General features: G+C 34.4%; 1 protein-coding gene across 1 annotated transcript; it reads right to left on the bottom strand.

Annotated features, from left to right (window-relative positions):
• Positions 1-16111: 16111 nt before the first annotated feature.
• On the bottom strand, positions 16112-18685 carry LOC108997419 (3-hydroxy-3-methylglutaryl-coenzyme A reductase 1-like). The gene is made up of 2 exons (XM_018973685.2): positions 16987-18685; positions 16112-16703 (listed from the first exon to the last, which is right to left on the bottom strand). Exons 1-2 carry the CDS (start codon positions 18493-18495, stop codon positions 16461-16463), a joined length of 1752 nt encoding a protein of 583 aa, XP_018829230.1. The 5' UTR covers positions 18496-18685; the 3' UTR covers positions 16112-16460.
• Between the last annotated feature and the right edge of the window lie 867 nt (positions 18686-19552).

Below are 19552 nucleotides of genomic sequence, written 5' to 3'. Positions count from 1 at the left end.
TGAAGTATCGCAAGGAAAATAAACAAAAGAAAATAATGACAATTACACACAGAACACCAAGATTTAAGTGGTTTGGCTCAATGTGAGCCTAGGTCCACTGGCAGGGTTGGTATAAGAGATTTCACTATAAACAAAGATGGAATACAAGAGATTTAATACAAAAATTCTTCTCAAAGAATTATCTCTCCCTCTCTCTCTCTCTCTCTCTCAAAATGCCAAAAACATAATAGAATACAAATGAGCGCCGTTTCATATTTATACTGAAACAGGGAACCCTACTTTTCGATTTGCTCGAGAGAACGTTAGGGTTTGGCATCCTGCTTGAGCTGACTGTCGAGCGGGTATCGAGCGAACTTTTGGGTTGGCATTCCGCTCGCGTTGATTGTAGAGCGGGAGTCCAACGAACTCTTAGGTTGGTGCTTCGTTCGAGTGGCAAAGACACCGCTCAAGCGACCAAACTGAAAATGCACTTTTTCAACTAGATTCAAGCCACCTCTCAACAGTCTCTTCATGAGCCGCTATATTGTCGTCATGTACCTATGCCTACAACATTGATGTGTGCAGATATATATATATATATATATGCCCTCAAATTTGGCACTACATCATGATCAGTTGATGTTGGAGATTGCCACTTTTAATATCCCTAGTGATCACGAGTGTAGATCGGTTATACTTATATAAAGAGAAAACTTTAGCACCGATCCATCTAATTTTATCCAATTAATAGCCTGCCAATAATTAAGTGACACGTAGGCTTTCCACCAATACTATCATGAAGATGACGTGCATCTCAGCCCCCAACCATTTCTCCCTTTGAACTCGTTTGTCCCTTTATAGATGAAAAGCTCGCTACCCCTCCCTTTCATTTGCTTCCGCCCCTTCACATCCCTCTCGCACGGCTGCCCCTTCGCACGGTTCGTCCCCTTTGTTTCCTCTAGCACGACATGATCCTGGCTTGCATTTCAGGTAATTAAAGGTCATGAAATTGTGGAGCTCAATCTCAATTATATTTCCACACATATAATCATCTTCCCCTCTAAAAGAAAACGTGGAAAAGCTGTGCGAACAAAGCTGGCTAAGTTACAGGATAACTTCAAACCCTGGCATACAAGATTGAATTCTAAATATTGAATTTTATTTTTTGATAGGTAAGATTATTTTAGAAGAACAGTCTTTAAGAGGCCGGAGACCAATCTTTTAGTAAAGAAAGAAGCTTCCTTGAAAATATACGTTAAATGAGAAAAAGCTAACTCTTTTCTTGGTTGCTGAAGAAATTGAAAATAAGAAAAGAATAGAAAAGAAATGTACTCTTAAAAATTATAAACACCAAATTGAGGCTTTCTGTTCGTCAAAATGGCGAAAAGCAGGAATTTTCGGTTTCAAATATTCAAATTCACCAATTCGATGCCATTTTTTACAGCCCGCAAATTTTTTGGGCAACCAAACAAAAACCTTTACGCAATAAACCAACAAGAAAAAACCAGAAACTTTCAGATTAAAATCTTCAAATTCATGTGGGTGAAACGGAGCTTTTTTGCAAGAAAAAATCTTCTTCACTGTCTACTGTTGGTGGAAGCTCCAGCACACCTAACGTGCTGGGTTGAAAAAAAAAAAAAACTATGTGAGGTGTGTGGAGAGTGCAATGCACAGTAGGCTGATCTCTAGCATTATTCTTTTTGCAAATGATGTTATTCTATGTGATTGAGATTATTAAGATTATTATATAATTTCTGACGTGGCAAGAGATGAAAGGAGGGCTGCTATGCTTCTAACATCAGCCCGACTGCTTAGAAGCGGAACTGATATATATAACTATCAAAATATTCGATTTATTTAAGCGAAATGGAGATCTCATAAAAAAAATAAAAATATATAGAGAGAGAGGACAAGAAGAAGCAAATAGCTCGCGCTTAGCATAGTACTAGTACTGCAATTATAACCCTTATTTAAGCTATAGTGTTATCAATGTGGTAAACTATAAACTATAGATCAAGTGAATGGTTGATATAAATTAGTTATCAAGGACTTCATGATCAGCCGTTGAATCAAGATCATAATGTTCCTAAACAAAAGAGAACCCCCCTCACCATATTAACATTCAACTGATCATAAAGTACTAAAAAATCCCAACATTTTCTTAAAGATCTATCTCTTACATGATGTAGAAACTCCGGCCTCAACTTTATATAGTGGCAGAAAATGTCTCAGGCAAAGCATTAAAAGGACCTTAATCAATTATTCTCAAGTATTACTATTCTCTGTATGATGATGCAGTTCATTTTTTAAGGCTAGCAATTATTCTTTGTTTTTCTATCTGCATAATCATCACTGCAAGCTCAAGTAGTTGGTCATTTCATTCAAGTTTTCTACGAGTAGTAGTCTTCTGTTTCCTTTTCCCCTTAATTTCTTACCTGATCCACTACTTTAAAGTACACCACTCAGTATCGGTTCTAATTCTATGGCTTCATATATACCCTTTTTAATATCTAACCATCATTTTCAATGTCTATATAAAATTCAGACAAAACCAATTAACTTTAGAAAAGTGGTTCTCTATCCACACAGTTCCATTCTAAATCACGCATATGAAACTTGAAACTCCTCTTCTGGTTGGTTCGTTCGCTTCTAATTAAAGATCATCAAGAGAATCACATGCTATCCAATATGAGTAGGTCTCCTCCAGAATCATGATTATCATTTTTTTTAATTTTCAATTTCCTCAGCCACCTTTTTTCTTGAGCCACCCAAAAAAGTATCCCACCACTTTCGTATTTTATATTCCTTTTAAAGACTTTATTTAGTACCTTTACTAGGGATTTTTTTTTTTTAATTTTTATAATAAGTGGAGGCATATCTTTAATTCCTACTTTATGGGAAAAAAAAAACAAAAAACAAATATAATTGAAAACGATCGAGTTTGATCATGATCTAGCCGTGCTTTTGAAGCTCTTTTATTTATTTTTATTTTTCTTTCCTTACCATTTTATTTGTTTCCTTTCCCTCTCCCTCTCTTGGATTAGGTTTGGGCTATAGCTTGTATTAGGGTTCCCAATGTGGGGCCTCTATATAGTCTTTTTTTTTTTTTGGGGATGCGCCGCATTATATATGCCGATCAGCATATCGTAGGTTCGTCGGTCCGCAGTTGCTTGGCCATGCTAATGTCTGATTTTCTTCTAAACAGCACATAAACACGAGGACAATTTATTGGATTTTACTTCTTTTTTTTTTAAATAAATAAATAAAAAGTCATATATTCGATAAAAGTTCCCATAGAAATTCTGATATCTAAATGTTATGACGTGGGGGAGACCGGACCTCGAAAGAATATACTGCCATTATAAGTACTATAGTTAGTGGGTCGATCATGCAAATACAGGAATTAATCAGGACTGGTGCAATTTTATCTTCTTTTTATTTTTTCCAGTACCCTTTCCATAGTCATGCTTCAAAATGAAGAATCTTTTGAACAAGTGGGACCTTTAATATATTGGGTCATCTGATAAATTTAAGTTAATTAAAAGTCATATATATATATATATATGCTCATGATGATGACGACTGCATGAAGATCTTATTATATTGACTCGACCACCAAAGTCGATGTAAAATTCATCAAATTGCATATGAATTCATGCTAATTAATAAGGGGGAAAAATCATGATGATGGCCGATCGAGTCAATATGGGTGATGCTAATAAGGAATTTTTTATAAATGAGAGGTTCTAGCTAGCTAGATTTAAGATTTCGTTTGAATACAGAAATACTCTCAACTCATATAATGATTTCATCTCATTTCATTATTACAATTTTCTCATATTCTCATACAAAATATAATAAATAATTCAACTTTTTTTAAATCTCAAAATAATAAAAATATTAAAAAAGAAATTGGCCTTGCATGCCATTTTGGTCAAGGGAAAAAAAATATTAAAAAGGACCATGTGGTTGCTTAGTTGTTGATCTTGTCTTCCTAGCTTGCAGCTTCTTGTTCCAACTTCCATCACATATATAATTTATTTAATCCCTTCACCTACTAATTTGCATTTATCTACGAAAAATAAAAGGAAGGTGATCGGGCTTGAGAAGACATTAAAGTTATTTAATCTCTTATTTTTTTTAATATTTATTTTCAATATTCAATGTACGTACGCACTATAAAACATGATGTAAAGGTACCATTAGGCACTTGAAGTATGAAAATAATTGCAATGTTGGTCATGATCGTCGACGTCATGTACTAGATCTGATCTACGTACATGATATCTAATATTTAAGATGTTAATCTCTCTCTCTCTCTCTCTCTCTCTCTCTAGTTGGCACTTAGGCTAAGCTTGATTTGCTATTGGTTATAAAACCTGCATGCGAGTCTGCGACCGCCGTTTGAACGTTTCTATGCGTTAACGTCCGGGATATATCATATATATATATATATATATATATATATATATATATATATATATATATACTAGCGGTTGGGCAATGTGCGAGGCACATTTGCCCAGTTGAAAAATAACTTATTTTGTAAAATATAAATATGTTTTGGGTTAAAAAAAAAAACGTAATCATAAGTAAAATAAGTAGTATATAGAGAATTTTTTATGAACTCAATTTCTGCACCTAACAAGTGAAAAGAGATATGGAGAATTTTTGTGATAGTGATAGTACTTCACTGCATAAATCGAAGCAATCCAACCGAAGAAAAAAAAATGAGAAGTGGTAAAATGAAGGGTTGGATTTAAATCTTAAAAATTTTAATGTACCAGCAGCAGCCTCGTCCTTCAAAAAATAACACATGTAGACATCATATCCTTAGATATGATTTGGATCGATATATTAATAGTAGTGACATGGTTTGTGAATAGTAATATATAAAATTATTTGGATTAAGATGTTTTATTTGATTTTAGAAAATGAGAGAAAAAAAAGTTAAAATAAAAATATTATAAAAGTTAAAATATTATTGAAAAATAATTTTTTAATATAGTTTTTGTTTTAAAATTTAAAAAATTTATATTTAAAAAAATTGTAATGATTAGATTAACAAATTAAATAATATTTTATATTTAAATAATATTTTAAAAAATATATAAAAATTTCTGAAAACTTAAGAATCTATTAATCTCTTCCTCGAACTCAATAATTTTGTTTGGGAAGAGATAAATTGTCAATTCCATCCTGACCCAATGATATTGTAAATTTTTTATTTTTTTTAAAAATGTTTATGATGATTAAAAAAATACATGAAAAAAAGAAAAGAAAAATAAAAAAATGAAATACATATTTATGACATATTTTCAGGTTACTTTTTTATTAGTTGTAGCAGTTCTCTTTAGTTAATTAAGAATATTATCATATTTAAATTATGTTAAAACTCTAATTATTTATATAGTTATACTTTTTTAAAAATATTTAACAAAATTTCATTATTTATTTAATGATGAAATATTAGTATTTTATAAATGGCTTGGTTATTTTGAAATTAGTAGTACTTGTGTAAAATCCTGTATGTCGTAAGATTTTCTAATTGATAAAAAAAAGTACATTTGCCACATCTGTCAAATTGAAGAAAAAAATAAATATAATTTCAAATATTAAAATAGTCTAATGTATAAGAATAAAATTATTATTTATTTATGTTCATAATTTATTATGAAATTTAAATTATATTAAAAATTCAAAATGAAATACATATTTATGACATATTTTCAAGTTACTTTTTTATTAGTTGTAGCAGTTCTCTTTAGTTAATTAAGAATATTATCATATTTAAATTATGTTAAAACTCTAATTATTTATATAGTTATACTTTTTTAAAAATATTTAACAAAATTTCATTATTTATTTAATGATGAAATATTAGTATTTTATAAATGGCTTGGTTATTTTGAAATTAGTAGTACTTGTGTAAAATCCTGTATGTCGTAAGATTTTCTAATTGATAAAAAAAAGTACATTTGCCACATCTGTCAAATTGAAGAAAAAAATAAATATAATTTCAAATATTAAAATAGTCTAATGTATAAGAATAAAATTATTATTTATTTATGTTCATAATTTATTATGAAATTTAAATTATATTAAAAATTCAAATTAATTAGATAATTTTTTTTGCTTAAAAATGTACAGTAAAATTTTATTATTTATTTAATGATAAAAAATTAGTATTTTAATTATCTATTTTATGTTAGTTTAAATCAATATTTAAACTTCTATCGTTAGATTAAATCTGAAAATTAAAGATAAAGAGTTGTAATTTAAAACCTATAAACCAATATTTTTCCCCACCTTTCATTTCTCCCTCTCTCTCATTCCCCACGCAAGATTGTGGTATTACGTCGCACATTGACATTCACACGGACGAACTTAAAAAGAAACAAAAAAACAAAACAAACGTGAAAAAAAGAAAAAAAAACCTCTTTACTGTTCATTACTGTTATGAACAGTAATGAACAGTATAGGAATATGCGGAAAAAAAAATCACACAGCCTCTTTACTGTTCATTACTGTTGAATAACAGTAATAGGAAAGCCTCTTTTAAGATATAGACAGATATATATATATATATATATATATAAATTGAAGTTAATTTTAAGTGTATGATAGAATATTTATATTTTAATTATCTATTTTATGTTAGTTTAAATCAATATTTAAACTTCTACCGTTAGATTAAATTTGAAGATTAAAAATGATATATCACTTTTAATATTACTCTATAAAAGTCTAAATAACTTAAATAAAAATCTAAAAAATACTTATCACACAAATTTGATCCAATCAATTCAATTATATATACTTGCTTTTACAAATTCTAATACAATCACTAAAAATTCAAGAATTATAAATAAGAATTACATAACAATCCAACTATAAAGCAAGCATTTGACAGAAGTAATAATTTATTTTACTCTTTAGATGAATACAAAAAAAAGCCTATTTAAAGAGAAAGAAGTAATATAAACACTTGCGGAAAAAAACATGTGAAAAAAAAAAAAAAAAACTTTACACTGTTTATTACTGTTGATGATGAAGGTAATATAAACAATTGCAAAAGAAAAAAAAAAAAAACCTCTACATTGTTCATTACTGTTGATGAACAGTGACATCAACAGTAATGAACAGTACATGCATAGCCACTTTTAAGTATAGGCGCCTCTTGAGGCGCAGATATAGGCATCATCTGGGGTACTTGTCATCATGTACAGCTGCCTAAAAACATATATAATAGTATTTAGCTTGAGGTTGATCAATCTGAGCGGACAAAGCCAGATCAGAATAACAAGGCAAAATAATAATAGTAACTGGGCATGCACCAATTCTGTAAGCCAACTCATCATCATTGTAAGAAATTAGACCAAAGAGAAGGTTCTTCTATTCACTCAATGAATTGTTACAATACAGCTTTGATGTATATATATACAAGTATCACTCTAAGTAAGGAAATTACAAGGTATTCAAACTGAGAAGATTACAACAAATAAAAGAAGAAAAATGTACAAACATAACTAGGAAAGAATAAAAAAGGAAATAATAAACTAAATCAATTGCTGTCAACTAACAGATTGATCATCGTGATCTATCTTTCCAAGAATATAGACTGCTGTCAATGCCATTAGTTAAAGCATTAGTTAAGGCTCCATTGCCTTCATTGTCCAGCTGTATATGGCCTTGAGTGAGGCCATTAGTCAAGCCTCCATCTGAGGCTGAAGATACTCTAGATACTTTAACATCCCCCTGCAAGCTGATGGGTGAAACTGTTACTTTCAGCTTGTCTCTTAGGAAATGATTGGATTCAAAACTCACCTCAGGTCAGCTCATCTCATCATTACAACTTTCTCAAATTTCCACACAAAATATAATAAACAATTCAATTTTTTCAAATCTCAAAACAACTTTCTCAAATTTCTACACCAAATATAATAAAAAATTTAACTTTTATTCTACTATTCACAAACTATCTCAACCAATCTCAACTCATATATGAATCCAAACCTCTCCTTAATAACAAGAATCGAGCTGAGGTGAGTCCTTTAGTAAAAATGTCTGCAACTTAATCAATGGTTGAAAGGTATCTACTGGTGATATCTTTGTTGACAACCTTTTCTCTGATGAAGTGATAATCCACTTCTATGTGCTTTGTTTTTGCATGAAAAATGGGATTGGTTGCCAAAGACAGTACCCCTAAATTGTCACACCAGAGGGTAGGGGCAGTAGTGATAGATACCTTGAGCTCTTGAAGAAGCATTCGAATCCAGTATAGTTCAGCAGTAGTGAGTGCAAGTGATCTGTACTCAGCTTCTGTGCTGGATTTGCTTACCACAGTTTGCTTCTTTGCACTCCAGCTGATGAGACATGGCCCAAGGTATATGGCATAGCCTGTTGTAGACCTCCTATCATCTGGGTTCCCTGCCCAACTGAGTCACTATAAGCATTGAGTGTGAGAGATCGATTTTTTAGTGAACATAAGACCATGATTAAGTGAGCCTTTGAGATATCTCAAAACTCTTTTAGCTGTTGTCCAGTGTGCAGATGTGGGGTTGTGCATGAATTGACATAGCTGATTGACTAAGAAACTGATGTCTGGTCTTGTTAAAGTGAGGTATTGTAATGCCCCAACAGGCTGCCTATACTCAGTAGCATTCTCCAAGGGATCCCTATGCTGTTGTGACAGTTGAGAGCCTGCTGGAAGGGGTGTTTTTGCAGGTTTAGCTTCTTTCATCTTGAAACGAGAGAGTAGGTCTAGTGTGTACTTGGACTGTGATAGCAGCATGCCATTGGGCATATATTGAGCATGAATACCAGGGAAGAAGTTGAGGGAGCCAAGGTCTTTCATAGCAAAGTGTTGCTTGAGATAGTGAACCAATTTTGTCATAGCTGGAACATTGTTGCATGTAAGAATGATGTCATCTACATAGATCAGTAGAAACAAGTGAATGTTAGATTGATGAAAGACAAACAATGAGTAGTCCACTTTGGATTCTTGAAAACTGAGAGCAAGGAGAGTGTTTGCAAGCTTGTTAAACCAGGCTCGAGGGGCCTATTTTAGTCCATAGATGGATTTTTGCAGCTTGCAAACATGGTGAGGATATATTTGATCCACATAACCAGATGGTTATTCCATGTAGACGTCTTCTTCAAGTGTGCCATGGAGGAAAGCATTGGAAACATCAAGCTGTCTCAAGGGCCAATTGAAATGGACAGAAATAGCCAAGATGGTTCTAATAGTTGACACTTTAACCACTGGACTGAATGTCTCAGTGTAATCAATTCCATCTCTTTGTTCATACCCCCTAGCTACTAGTCTAGCTTTGAACCTATCAAAAGAACCATCAGCCTTTTGCTTGACTTTGAAAACCCACTTATTATGAATAACATTCTAGTGAGAAGGTCTTGGGCATAAGGTCCAGGTTTGGTTGGTTAAAAGAGCCTCAAATTCTTCTTTCATGGCCTTTGTCCAGTGGAGTGATTTAATAGCTTGGGAAAAAAGATGAGGTGTGGTTGGCAATGAAATATCTGAAGCTAGTGTATGCAATGCCATGAGAGGATGTTTAGTGGCTATGTAAACTTTGTAATCTGAGAAGCTTTTGAGTTTCCTAGAACCATCCATAGACCTAGTTGTCATAAGATGTATAGGCACTGCTGTGGGTTCAGGAGGAGGTACAGCAGTGGTTGTTGTGTCCTCTGCTTGAGATGGCTCAGGTATGGAAGAGACTGCTGGCTCTTCTTCTTGTGATGGTTCTGGAAGGGAGATGTTGGATATATGATTATGTGGTGAAGCTAAATTCTGTGCAGCAGTGGCAGCATTTTCAGAAGTTGAAATTTGTGTTGATGCAGTGTGGTGTAAAGGTAAATTAACATCATTAAAGTGCAAAGGACTAACCTGTTGAGGAGGCTCTCTTGCAGTAGACACAAGTATAGATGGTTTCCAGTCCTGGGCAGGAAAAGACTGCTCATCAAACACCACATTTCTGCTGATTAAAATTTTCCCTGTCAAGGGGTTAAGGCACCTATACCCTCTATAATTTGAGCAGTAACCCAAGAAGATGCATTTCTTGGATCTGTACATGAACTTGTGAGTGTTATAAGGCTTGAGAAGGGGATAACACGCACAACCAAAGACTTTAAGAAAAGAGTAATCAGGGGCCTTGTTGAGCAGCTTGAAGTTGGGACAACTATTGTTCAGCACAGGACTGGGAAGTCTATTTATGAGGTACACTGAGGTGTTAAAAGCATCAACCCAGTATGTATTTGGAAGTTTAGACTGAGCAAGGAGGGAAAGTCTCATCTCAACTATGTGCCTATGTTTTCTTTCTACAAGACCATTCTGTTGAGCAGCGTAAGGGCATGATATACGATGGATTATGCCATTAGAAAGGAGGAATTCTTTGAACTGGTTGGAGAGAAATTCACCTCCACCATCAGATTGAAAGGCCTTTATTTTTCTTGACAACAAATTTTCTGCTAAACATTTGAACTTGACAAAACATTCAAAGGTTTCACACTTGGTTTTGAGAGGATAGATCCAAGTGAATCTAGAGAAGTTATCAATAAATGCAACATAGTATTTGAAACCATTGGTAGAAATAACAGGCGAGGTCCATAAGTCAGAATGTATTATTTCCAATGGTTCCAATGTTACATTAGCAGATTTTGAGAAAGGAAGAGTTTTTGCCTTGGCCAATTGACAAGCCTCACACATGACAACATTTTTATTGGACTCAATGACAGGAATATGAGCATATTCTTTGATTTTATTCAAGATAGGAGAAGCTGGATGTCCTAGTCTACGATGCCAAACAGTGGCATTGGCTGAAATTCCAAGAAAACTTGTAAATTTCTTGACTTTATTGGTTGCCTTGGAGAGTTGAATAGGATAGAGCCCATCTCTACTTTGCCCTTGCATAAGAGTCTGCCCTGTGAGGTTGTCCTTCACAAAGAAATGACTGTTAGTTAGCTTAAACCAACACTTGTTATGAGCACAAAATTTTTGAATGGAAATTAGATTTGCTGCTGCATTTGGATAGTGCAAAATGTTATTGAGCTTAAAAGGTTTGTGGGAATGAAAGAAAGTTGATGAGCCAATGTTTAGAATGGGTAAACCTGAACCATTGCCCACAGCCACTTCTTCATCACCCTTGAATGGCTCTTGAAGTGTGAGATTGTCCAAAGTAGCAGTAACATGGTTGTTGGCACCACTGTCAGCAAACCAAGGTTGCTCATCAGATTCAGCATTTGTAGTGTTCATCCTGGCAGCCATTGCAGCCAACTGAGAGGGAGGATGCCTTCCTTGATATGAATAGTTCATTCTATGATAATAGTTCAATGCTTGGTGTCCTAACTTCCCACAAATTTGACAAGGTCCTCTCTGAGAGTTGAATTGATTTGTCTCAGTTTTAGGTCTCTGTCCTTCAGATTTCTTATAGGGAAAGGTGTGCCTTTGCTGTCCCTGCCCAATGTTCTTCCCTTTGTAATTAGAAGATTTAGGCTTTTGAGTGTAGAGGGCAAAATTTCCTGACTCACTGGTCTGTTGGTTGTGTTGATTTCCTAGAAGGATCTCATGGTTAAGCAACTCAACTTGAAAGTCTTCAAAAGACATGACTGACTCTCTAGTGGCAAAATGAAAGGAAGTGATAAATGCAGTATAGTTTGGGTTGAGGCCACTCAAAATATAGGAGATCAAGTCATCATCATCAACTGCTTTTCCTACTGCAGTGAGTTGGTCAGCTAGAATTTTGGCTTGACCTGAGTGCAGGTTTGTGAGCCTTGACTCAAGGACTGAAGCTGTTGCTTCAAATAGGCCATTCTGGACCTGGATTGTGAGGCAAACCTTGTTGCCAAAGAGTTCCACACTAGCCTAGAGGTATGTAGGCCATAGACAGATGATAACACACTGTCAGACAGGATGGTATTAAACCAACTAAGAAGGTATTGATCCTTCTTTTGCCATAACAGAAAATTGGGATTGACTTCAGTTGTCAAATTCCCTGATTCACTAGAGAGAAATTTTGGTGGGCATGGCTCAGTGCCATCCACAATGCCCATTAAATCATGGATGCGCAACACAAGTAGGAACTGTGATACCCAGTTCAGATAGTTGTTACTATCTAGTTTGATAGAGATAAAGTGAGTGATACTAGGTAGAGAGAGAGTGGAAGACTGACCAGAAATTGACATAGTAACTAGAAACAAGAAACAGAGAAAGGTGTTAACCCCAGAGGGGCTCTGATACCATGTAAGAAATTAGACCAAAGAGAAGGTTCTTCTATTCACTAAATGAATTGTTATAATACAGCTTTGTTGTATATATATACAAGTATCAATCTAAGTACGGAAATTACAAGGTATTCAAACTGAGAAGATTACAATAAACAAAAGAAGGAAAATGTACAAACATAACTAGGAAAGAATAAAAAAGGAAATAATAAATTAAATCAATTGTTGTCAACTAACAGACTGATCATCATGATCTATCTTTACAAGAATGTAGACTACTGTCAATGCCATTAGTTAAGGCATTAGTTAAGGCTCCATTGCCTTCATTGTCCAGCTGTATATGGCCTTGAGTGAGGCCATTAGTCAAGCCTCCATATGAGGCTGAAGATACTCTAGATACTTTAACAGTCCAAAGTGCAACAACAGCAAGATCTTATATTAATGTTCTTGCAGCTGGGAGAAGAGGCACACATATTAGGCAGCTGGCTGATACTCGTGGCAGCTTAGACGAGAAGAGTAGATCATTCGATTTTTGGGTACCATTCAATTGATCAAGATCAGATGGATCAGAGGTTGTTGTCCATGTATCCAAGTCGAATAATTCTAAGTACTAACAAACCCATCACCCTGCATGCATTTTCGGGCGTACGTATATAGCTAGGCAGCTCTCTCTGTCATGAGATACGCGTAAAGGTCTGAACTTTACATTCAACGTAGTATATATATATATATATATATATATATATATATATATATATATATATATATCTGTGACATGCATGCCAGACATGGGTACGTACAAACTAGTACGTATATAGTTAATCGAAGTGTGAGAGACCACAGATGAATCAACCTGCAGCACGTTTCTGTAATCGAAGCATACCAAACACAAGTGCATGCGGTTACAGAAACTGATGATTCAAAAAGCTCACACTTTTGTTTTTACTCCTTTTAGATAGAGTAACGATACACATAATATGTTTCACAATACATGATATAAAATGAGGATAATTTTATTATTTTTATTATTTTTATATATTATTTTATAATAATATCTCTCATTTTAAAATATAATTATGAAATATATTGTGAAAAGTAACGGATTTTTGTCAATTTTTCTTCTAAATATCCATTCAAATTTTGTGGTGAGGAAGCTAGAATGGGTAGCAAGAGAAGTGCTAGGCCAAGACGTACAGGCAATAAGAAGGGAATAGGAATTCAAATCCCGGATAGGATGTTCGTACTGTAAATTCCATGGATAATAATAACTAGGTAGACCATTGACAAGTGATGATAACCAAAATTAGTCAGAAATTGTCATCACTTTCACACAGGATATCATTCCCCAACATGTATATAAAGTGGTGCAGAAAAAGATAATGTTGACTATTATAATCTGTCGGCTTCAGATCCATTTAATTCAAGCATATTGCAAAATGCATATGTTCATATTATAGAACTAGATAGTCTATACAACCACTTTGGTTACAATGTAATAATTGACAAGGTGTAAAAACTTGACTTGACTGATCTCACAGTGATCAACGGCTATAAAATGACAGTGACCCCCAGCTTTCACTATATATTTATTGAGTGGGGTCTTAACTAACTTATTGACTAGAACTGTGCTTTTCTCATTAATCCCATTACACGAGATGTTTCCTACTGCACTAATCCTTGAATGGCCAACGCCACCGCTGGGTCAATTTTTTAAAAATTATTTAATTTTTAATATTTTTTAAAAATAAAATATTTTTTAAAAATATTTTTTTAATTAAAAGGTAAAAAAATTATTAAAAATTACTTTCTTAATTACAAAATATTTTTTATTTTACTTCATGATTAAAGAAATATTTTTTAATAATATTATAAATTTTTTTAAAATATTTAAAATTATTAAAAAAATCTATATAAAAAAATTTTAAAAAAACATAAAAAAACACATTAAAATCTAAAGAACTCCAAGGGTAACTCTAGCATTATTCTTCGTTAGATATATATGAAAACTGATGTTTAACTGTAGAGATTTTTCATATATTACATTTATTGTTGTCGTTCCCAACAGATAAGTATGGAGCTGTCTGTCATGTATTTTCATAAACAAAAAATTTACTCAACTTCTTACTATTTATATAATTTCTATATTTTATATTATTTTTAATTTTTATTATTATTTTTTTATTAAATATTTATTATATAAATAATAAATAAAATAATTTAAAAATAATAAACTCAAAAAAAAATTTAAAAAAATATTAAAAATTTAAAAAATTTAAAAAAATATGAAGTAGTGAGTATGATAGAGATTGCGTAGCAAATCTCATTACGGAAGCCGGATTCAGTCAACTATCCTGCAGGCTGCAGTTATCACTGACATTTAAATATTATTTATTTATTTGTTTAGAACTGATATCTTTCTTTTGATTTGGCCACGCGTTTGTGTCTGTGAGAGCAGTATACCTTTTTCTTATTCTTATAAATATTGCGATTCACCAACTTCCTGATTTAACATCTGGAGTCTGGACACGTAACATTTTTTTTTTCTTTATCTTATAAATATTGGGATTCACCTACTTCCTGATTTAACATCTGGAGATCCATCTTTCCTTCGCAAACAAAAAATCTACACTTCGTTTGGTTTTTAAATATTTCTCAACTCATCTCAATTCATCATTACAATCTTTTTAAATCCTAACATAAAATATAATAAATAATTTAACTTTTTCAAATTTTAAAATAATAATAATATTAAAAAATAATATTTTAACAATATTTTATCATCTCAACTCAACTCAATTCAACTCACTTCAACATCCAAACGCAACCTCAATCTCTTACTATTCATACAACCTTCACACTCCACCAACATCTCAATTCAACCTCAATCTAATCAGTATCATTCTAAATTTCATTTCCGCAAAATTTATCCTCTTCACCACTCTTATTCGGTAGCTGCTGACTGGTATAAGCATTTTTTACTCGCCTCGGTCTCCTTAAAGACAAACGTGAACGCTATTGACATGAAAATTGGCTTGGATTTAGATGCAGCTTATTTATGCTTACATGGATTTGTAAGAGCATTGGTATTGTAATTATTAAATGAGTCTCATTTTTAAAATTATTATATTAAATTTAATATATATTAAAATTTTTAACTTTGAGTTATAATATATTTAAATTTATTTTTGAATTTAAAGACTAAATGTTCACTCTATAACTATTATTTTATTTAATTCAATTATTATTTTCTAATTTTAAGTCATAATATATTTAAGTTGAAAAATAATAATTTAAGTATTAAATTAAATTATTAATTAATATATAATTAGTGTAATTATAAAATATAAAATAAAAATAAAAATATTATTATTAAAAAAAAAATATTATATTATTATTTTAACTATTACAATAATTAATTCAACATGGGTTATTAGGAAGATTTTAAATTTATAAAAAATATTTACTTGTCATCAAATTTAATTTAAACCAATATCTCTTAACTGAAGTAAGGCAGTTGGAAAATTTGCCAGACCCCACAGGGGAACTACAGAAGTATGTAGGTGGGCTTCTGAATTGATAACTTTTCAAACGTTTCGCTGCGCTTGCAAAGAAGTTCATCTCCTTTTGGGTTTTATGTTATTTTTTTAATCCACAGAAGTTTCGGTCGTAAATAATTAGATGGATTTTCTTTTCTAGAAAGATGAACATTTTTTTGGTTTAAATTTAAAAATTTTGGAACCCAAACAATTATTTGGTTTGAAAGAATGATATATTCAGTTTCGTAAGCATGACAGATTCATATCCAACCTTTCAGAAGATCACACTCCACCTGCAAATTGACGAAGATACTGTGGAAGATCAAGAAACTAGCGAGGTAAAACAGAAGAATAAAATGTTCAAAGAATTAAACGATAGTAAACCTTTCCATCATATCACACAATTTGCAGGTACTTCTTACATGACTTGAGAGAGAGAGAGAGAAGAAGGGGGAAGAAGAGGGGAGGGGGTATGATATTAATAATAATTAAAAAAAAAAAAAAAGGAAAAAGAAGAAGAACGAATACAAACGAACTGTTTTCTTTTATGAGTCTGCCTTGTATTTTTATGTTGCTGAAATTTTCCCAAACATCCGAGTCCATGCCAAATTGACAGTTGATCTGCGTCAATGCTAATTTTGCAAGTTAACAGGATTTATGGGGCTTGAACTTCCTCAAGCATGGGGGTATATTCTTACTTCCGTTCCCTTAAGAGGAGATCTTGGAAACGTCTTTGCTCGACCTATTGTACTTCATGTGGCTCTTAACAAGCTGTCCAGCTGCCAGAGCAGACATGAGGGAGAGCTCCCCAGCAAGAACAGAACCAGCTACGATGGTGGCCAGCAGCCTTGCATTCGATCCTGCTGCCTCTCTGTTTGCACCCTTCACCCCAAGCAGGTTCAAGCAAGCTGACTGAGAAGCAAGCTGAGTACCCCCTCCAACTGTACCGACCTGGAAAGAGAAAAGTAGGGCCATATCAGATTTAACCTTTTGACCAAACATGCAAAGGAGTTTCAACAGTTCGATTCCTGCCTAAGATTGGGCAAGATTAAACGACTATGACTGCTTGAAAAGCTTTTCTGAAAACAATTTTCTCACTCGAACGCAATGAACTCAGAAATGTCTGAAACCAAATCCGGTGGGAAATCAGGATTTTCTTCAAGCTTTCGTGATAATAGAGTGGGCGAAGTGTTTGAAAAGGACAGTTCGAGAATAAAAAGATGGGAGTTTTTACCTCAATAGAAGGCATGGTGACGGAGACGTGAAGATCCTTTCCATCGTTGACAGCTTCCAACATGGTGATACAGTGAGAACTCTCAACATTCTGTGCGGGGTCTTGGCCGGTGGCTATGTAGACAGCGGAGACGATGTTACTGGCATGAGCATTGAAACCTCCCAGAGCTCCAGCCATAGCTGAACCAGCAAGGTTCTTGAGCATGTTGAGCTCCACCAACGCTTCCACATTGGTTTTGAGGACCTTCCTTACCACATCACCACTTATGATAGCCTCACAAACCACCGACTTGCCCCGCCCCTCGATCCAGTTCACTGCAGCAGGCTTCTTGTCCGAACAGAAGTTGCCAGAAATGCCAATAACATCCATGTCGGGGAAATCGTTCTGGAGGAAATCCAAGACGTTCTGGACACCTTTGGAGATCATGTTCATCCCCATGGCGTCGCCCGTGCTGCAAGAGAATCTCAAGTAGAGGTTCTTCCCGGCAATTGCACATTTGATGCTCTGGAGCCTTCCGAATCTGCTGGACCTGTTGAAGACCATGGACAATGTCTCGAAGTTTACTGGGTCCTCCAAGAAGAACTTCAACTGGGCAGCTCTTTGGGCGGTGGCAAACCTGACAACAGGAGCCCTGCTCATCCCATCCCTTAACAACACGCTGGATGCCCCACCGGACAAGTTGATGGCCTTGCAACCCCTGTTGGTGCTGGCTACCAAGCAACCCTCGGTGGTAGCCATGGGCACCATATACTCGATCCCATCCAGCAAAAGCGGCCCAGCAATCCCAACCGGAATCTGAACGTAGCCAATAGGCATCTCGCAGCACTGACCTAAGATGGACTCGTAGTCAAAGTTCTCTAGTGGGAGCCCAGCCAGCGACTTGCCCGTCTTCCTCTGCAGCGCCTCGCGCCGGATCGACGCCGCCCTCTTGCAATCGCCCAGCTTCGATTCGAGAGAGTACGACGGCATCTTTCCCTCCACCACAGACTTTATAATCTCCTCGTCCTCTTCGGTAGGGGGTGGCACCGCCTGCGTGAATTGGGGAGGCGGGGAATCGACGAGTGCAGCGCCGCAAGGGACTTTGCAAGCTTCCTCCTTCAGAATGGCCTCCTCATCATGTTTTTGGGCGATGGCGTCAGCGGTGACGGAGGCGTCATCATCTTCGGCAGCCCAAACATCGGCGGAAGGACGAATAATGGACTGGACGAAATCGATGCCGAAGAATCCGAGGAGGTAGATGAATGAGGCGAAGAAGGCAACGATAGCGACGATCTCGGAAAGGTCGACGATGTGGAGAGGGGTGGAGTTGCGGATCTTCTCGCGCCACCGTGTGAGCAAGAAGTAAACCACCGAGAAGAAGAGGGTGAAAAAGACAGCATTGGTGAGGTACAGAGGGAGTGGCAGAGCGTCAGAGGCTTTGGGTTCCTTCCTGTCGTACACAACTCCTCCCATTTTCATGGGCCTAACCGGCGCCATCGTCTTGTTCGTAGATCTCCTGCTCATGTCCATCGCTAAACTAGGGGGAATGATGACTGGCTAAGTTCGACCGTGGATACGCCGGAGGCGAATCCTACGGAGGAGGAGGAGGAGGAGGAGGACTCCGAATGCGTTTACAGTGTTTGAGCTAATGTTTCTGTATATTGAGCTGTTTGGCTGTGAGTGGAGGAACGTGTGAGTAGGCTTATTTATAGGAAAAGATGAAGGGTAGTTGGTTTCACAACTTGAGTTTAGACAATTTGGTTATAAATAGAAGGAAGATCTTCGTTTCCGTCTGCGTTCGCGTCGTGGGCAATTTCGTCTTTCAGACAAGCACGTCTCACACGTACGAGGATATAGCTTGGAAGCAGGGGGAGTAGGAGACTTTCAGACTAAAACATAGACGGCTCGTGTAAAACATGGAATAGGTATGCACAGAGGCATTCGGGTTACAACAAGTCAAAGCTCGTACCTACTACTAAACATGTCCTTTCTGTCTATCTCTTTCACTTCCCTTTCTTCACAGCTACTGTTTTATGCCTCCGTCTTCTTCCCTCTCTCCTATTCACAGTCCTAGACTCCTAGTTTACCTTACTCTTTTAAAAAAATAATAAATAAATATAAAATATACACAAAAAAAAACTATATTACAATAGTATATCTTTATTGTTTTTAAAAAATAATTATATTTATTATCTTTATATACTACACATCACATATATTTTATTTTTTTTATAACAAATATATATTGTATGAATGATAAATAGTACAACTCAATTAGTTTAATAATAATAAAATAAAAAATAATATTAAAATATATAAAATATGTGATATGAGATCATGAGTACCATCCTTCAATTCCTACACAAAATATAATAAATAATTTAATTTTTTAAATTATAAAATAATAATATTAAAAAATAATATTTTATTCAACTTTCATCTCGTATCAACTCAACTCATTATCTAAACGACACATTAATAGTATCATATATATATATATATATATCTAATATTACTCTTTTCCTTTTTTGATAATATATGACAATGTTCTTTTTTTATTTTTTAGTAAATTCGGTCGATATATTAA

This window comes from Juglans regia, chromosome 13, assembly GCF_001411555.2.
Source record: "Juglans regia cultivar Chandler chromosome 13, Walnut 2.0, whole genome shotgun sequence".
Taxonomy (NCBI): domain Eukaryota; kingdom Viridiplantae; phylum Streptophyta; class Magnoliopsida; order Fagales; family Juglandaceae; genus Juglans; species Juglans regia.
This window is presented reverse-complemented; position numbering and strand designations above follow the sequence as displayed.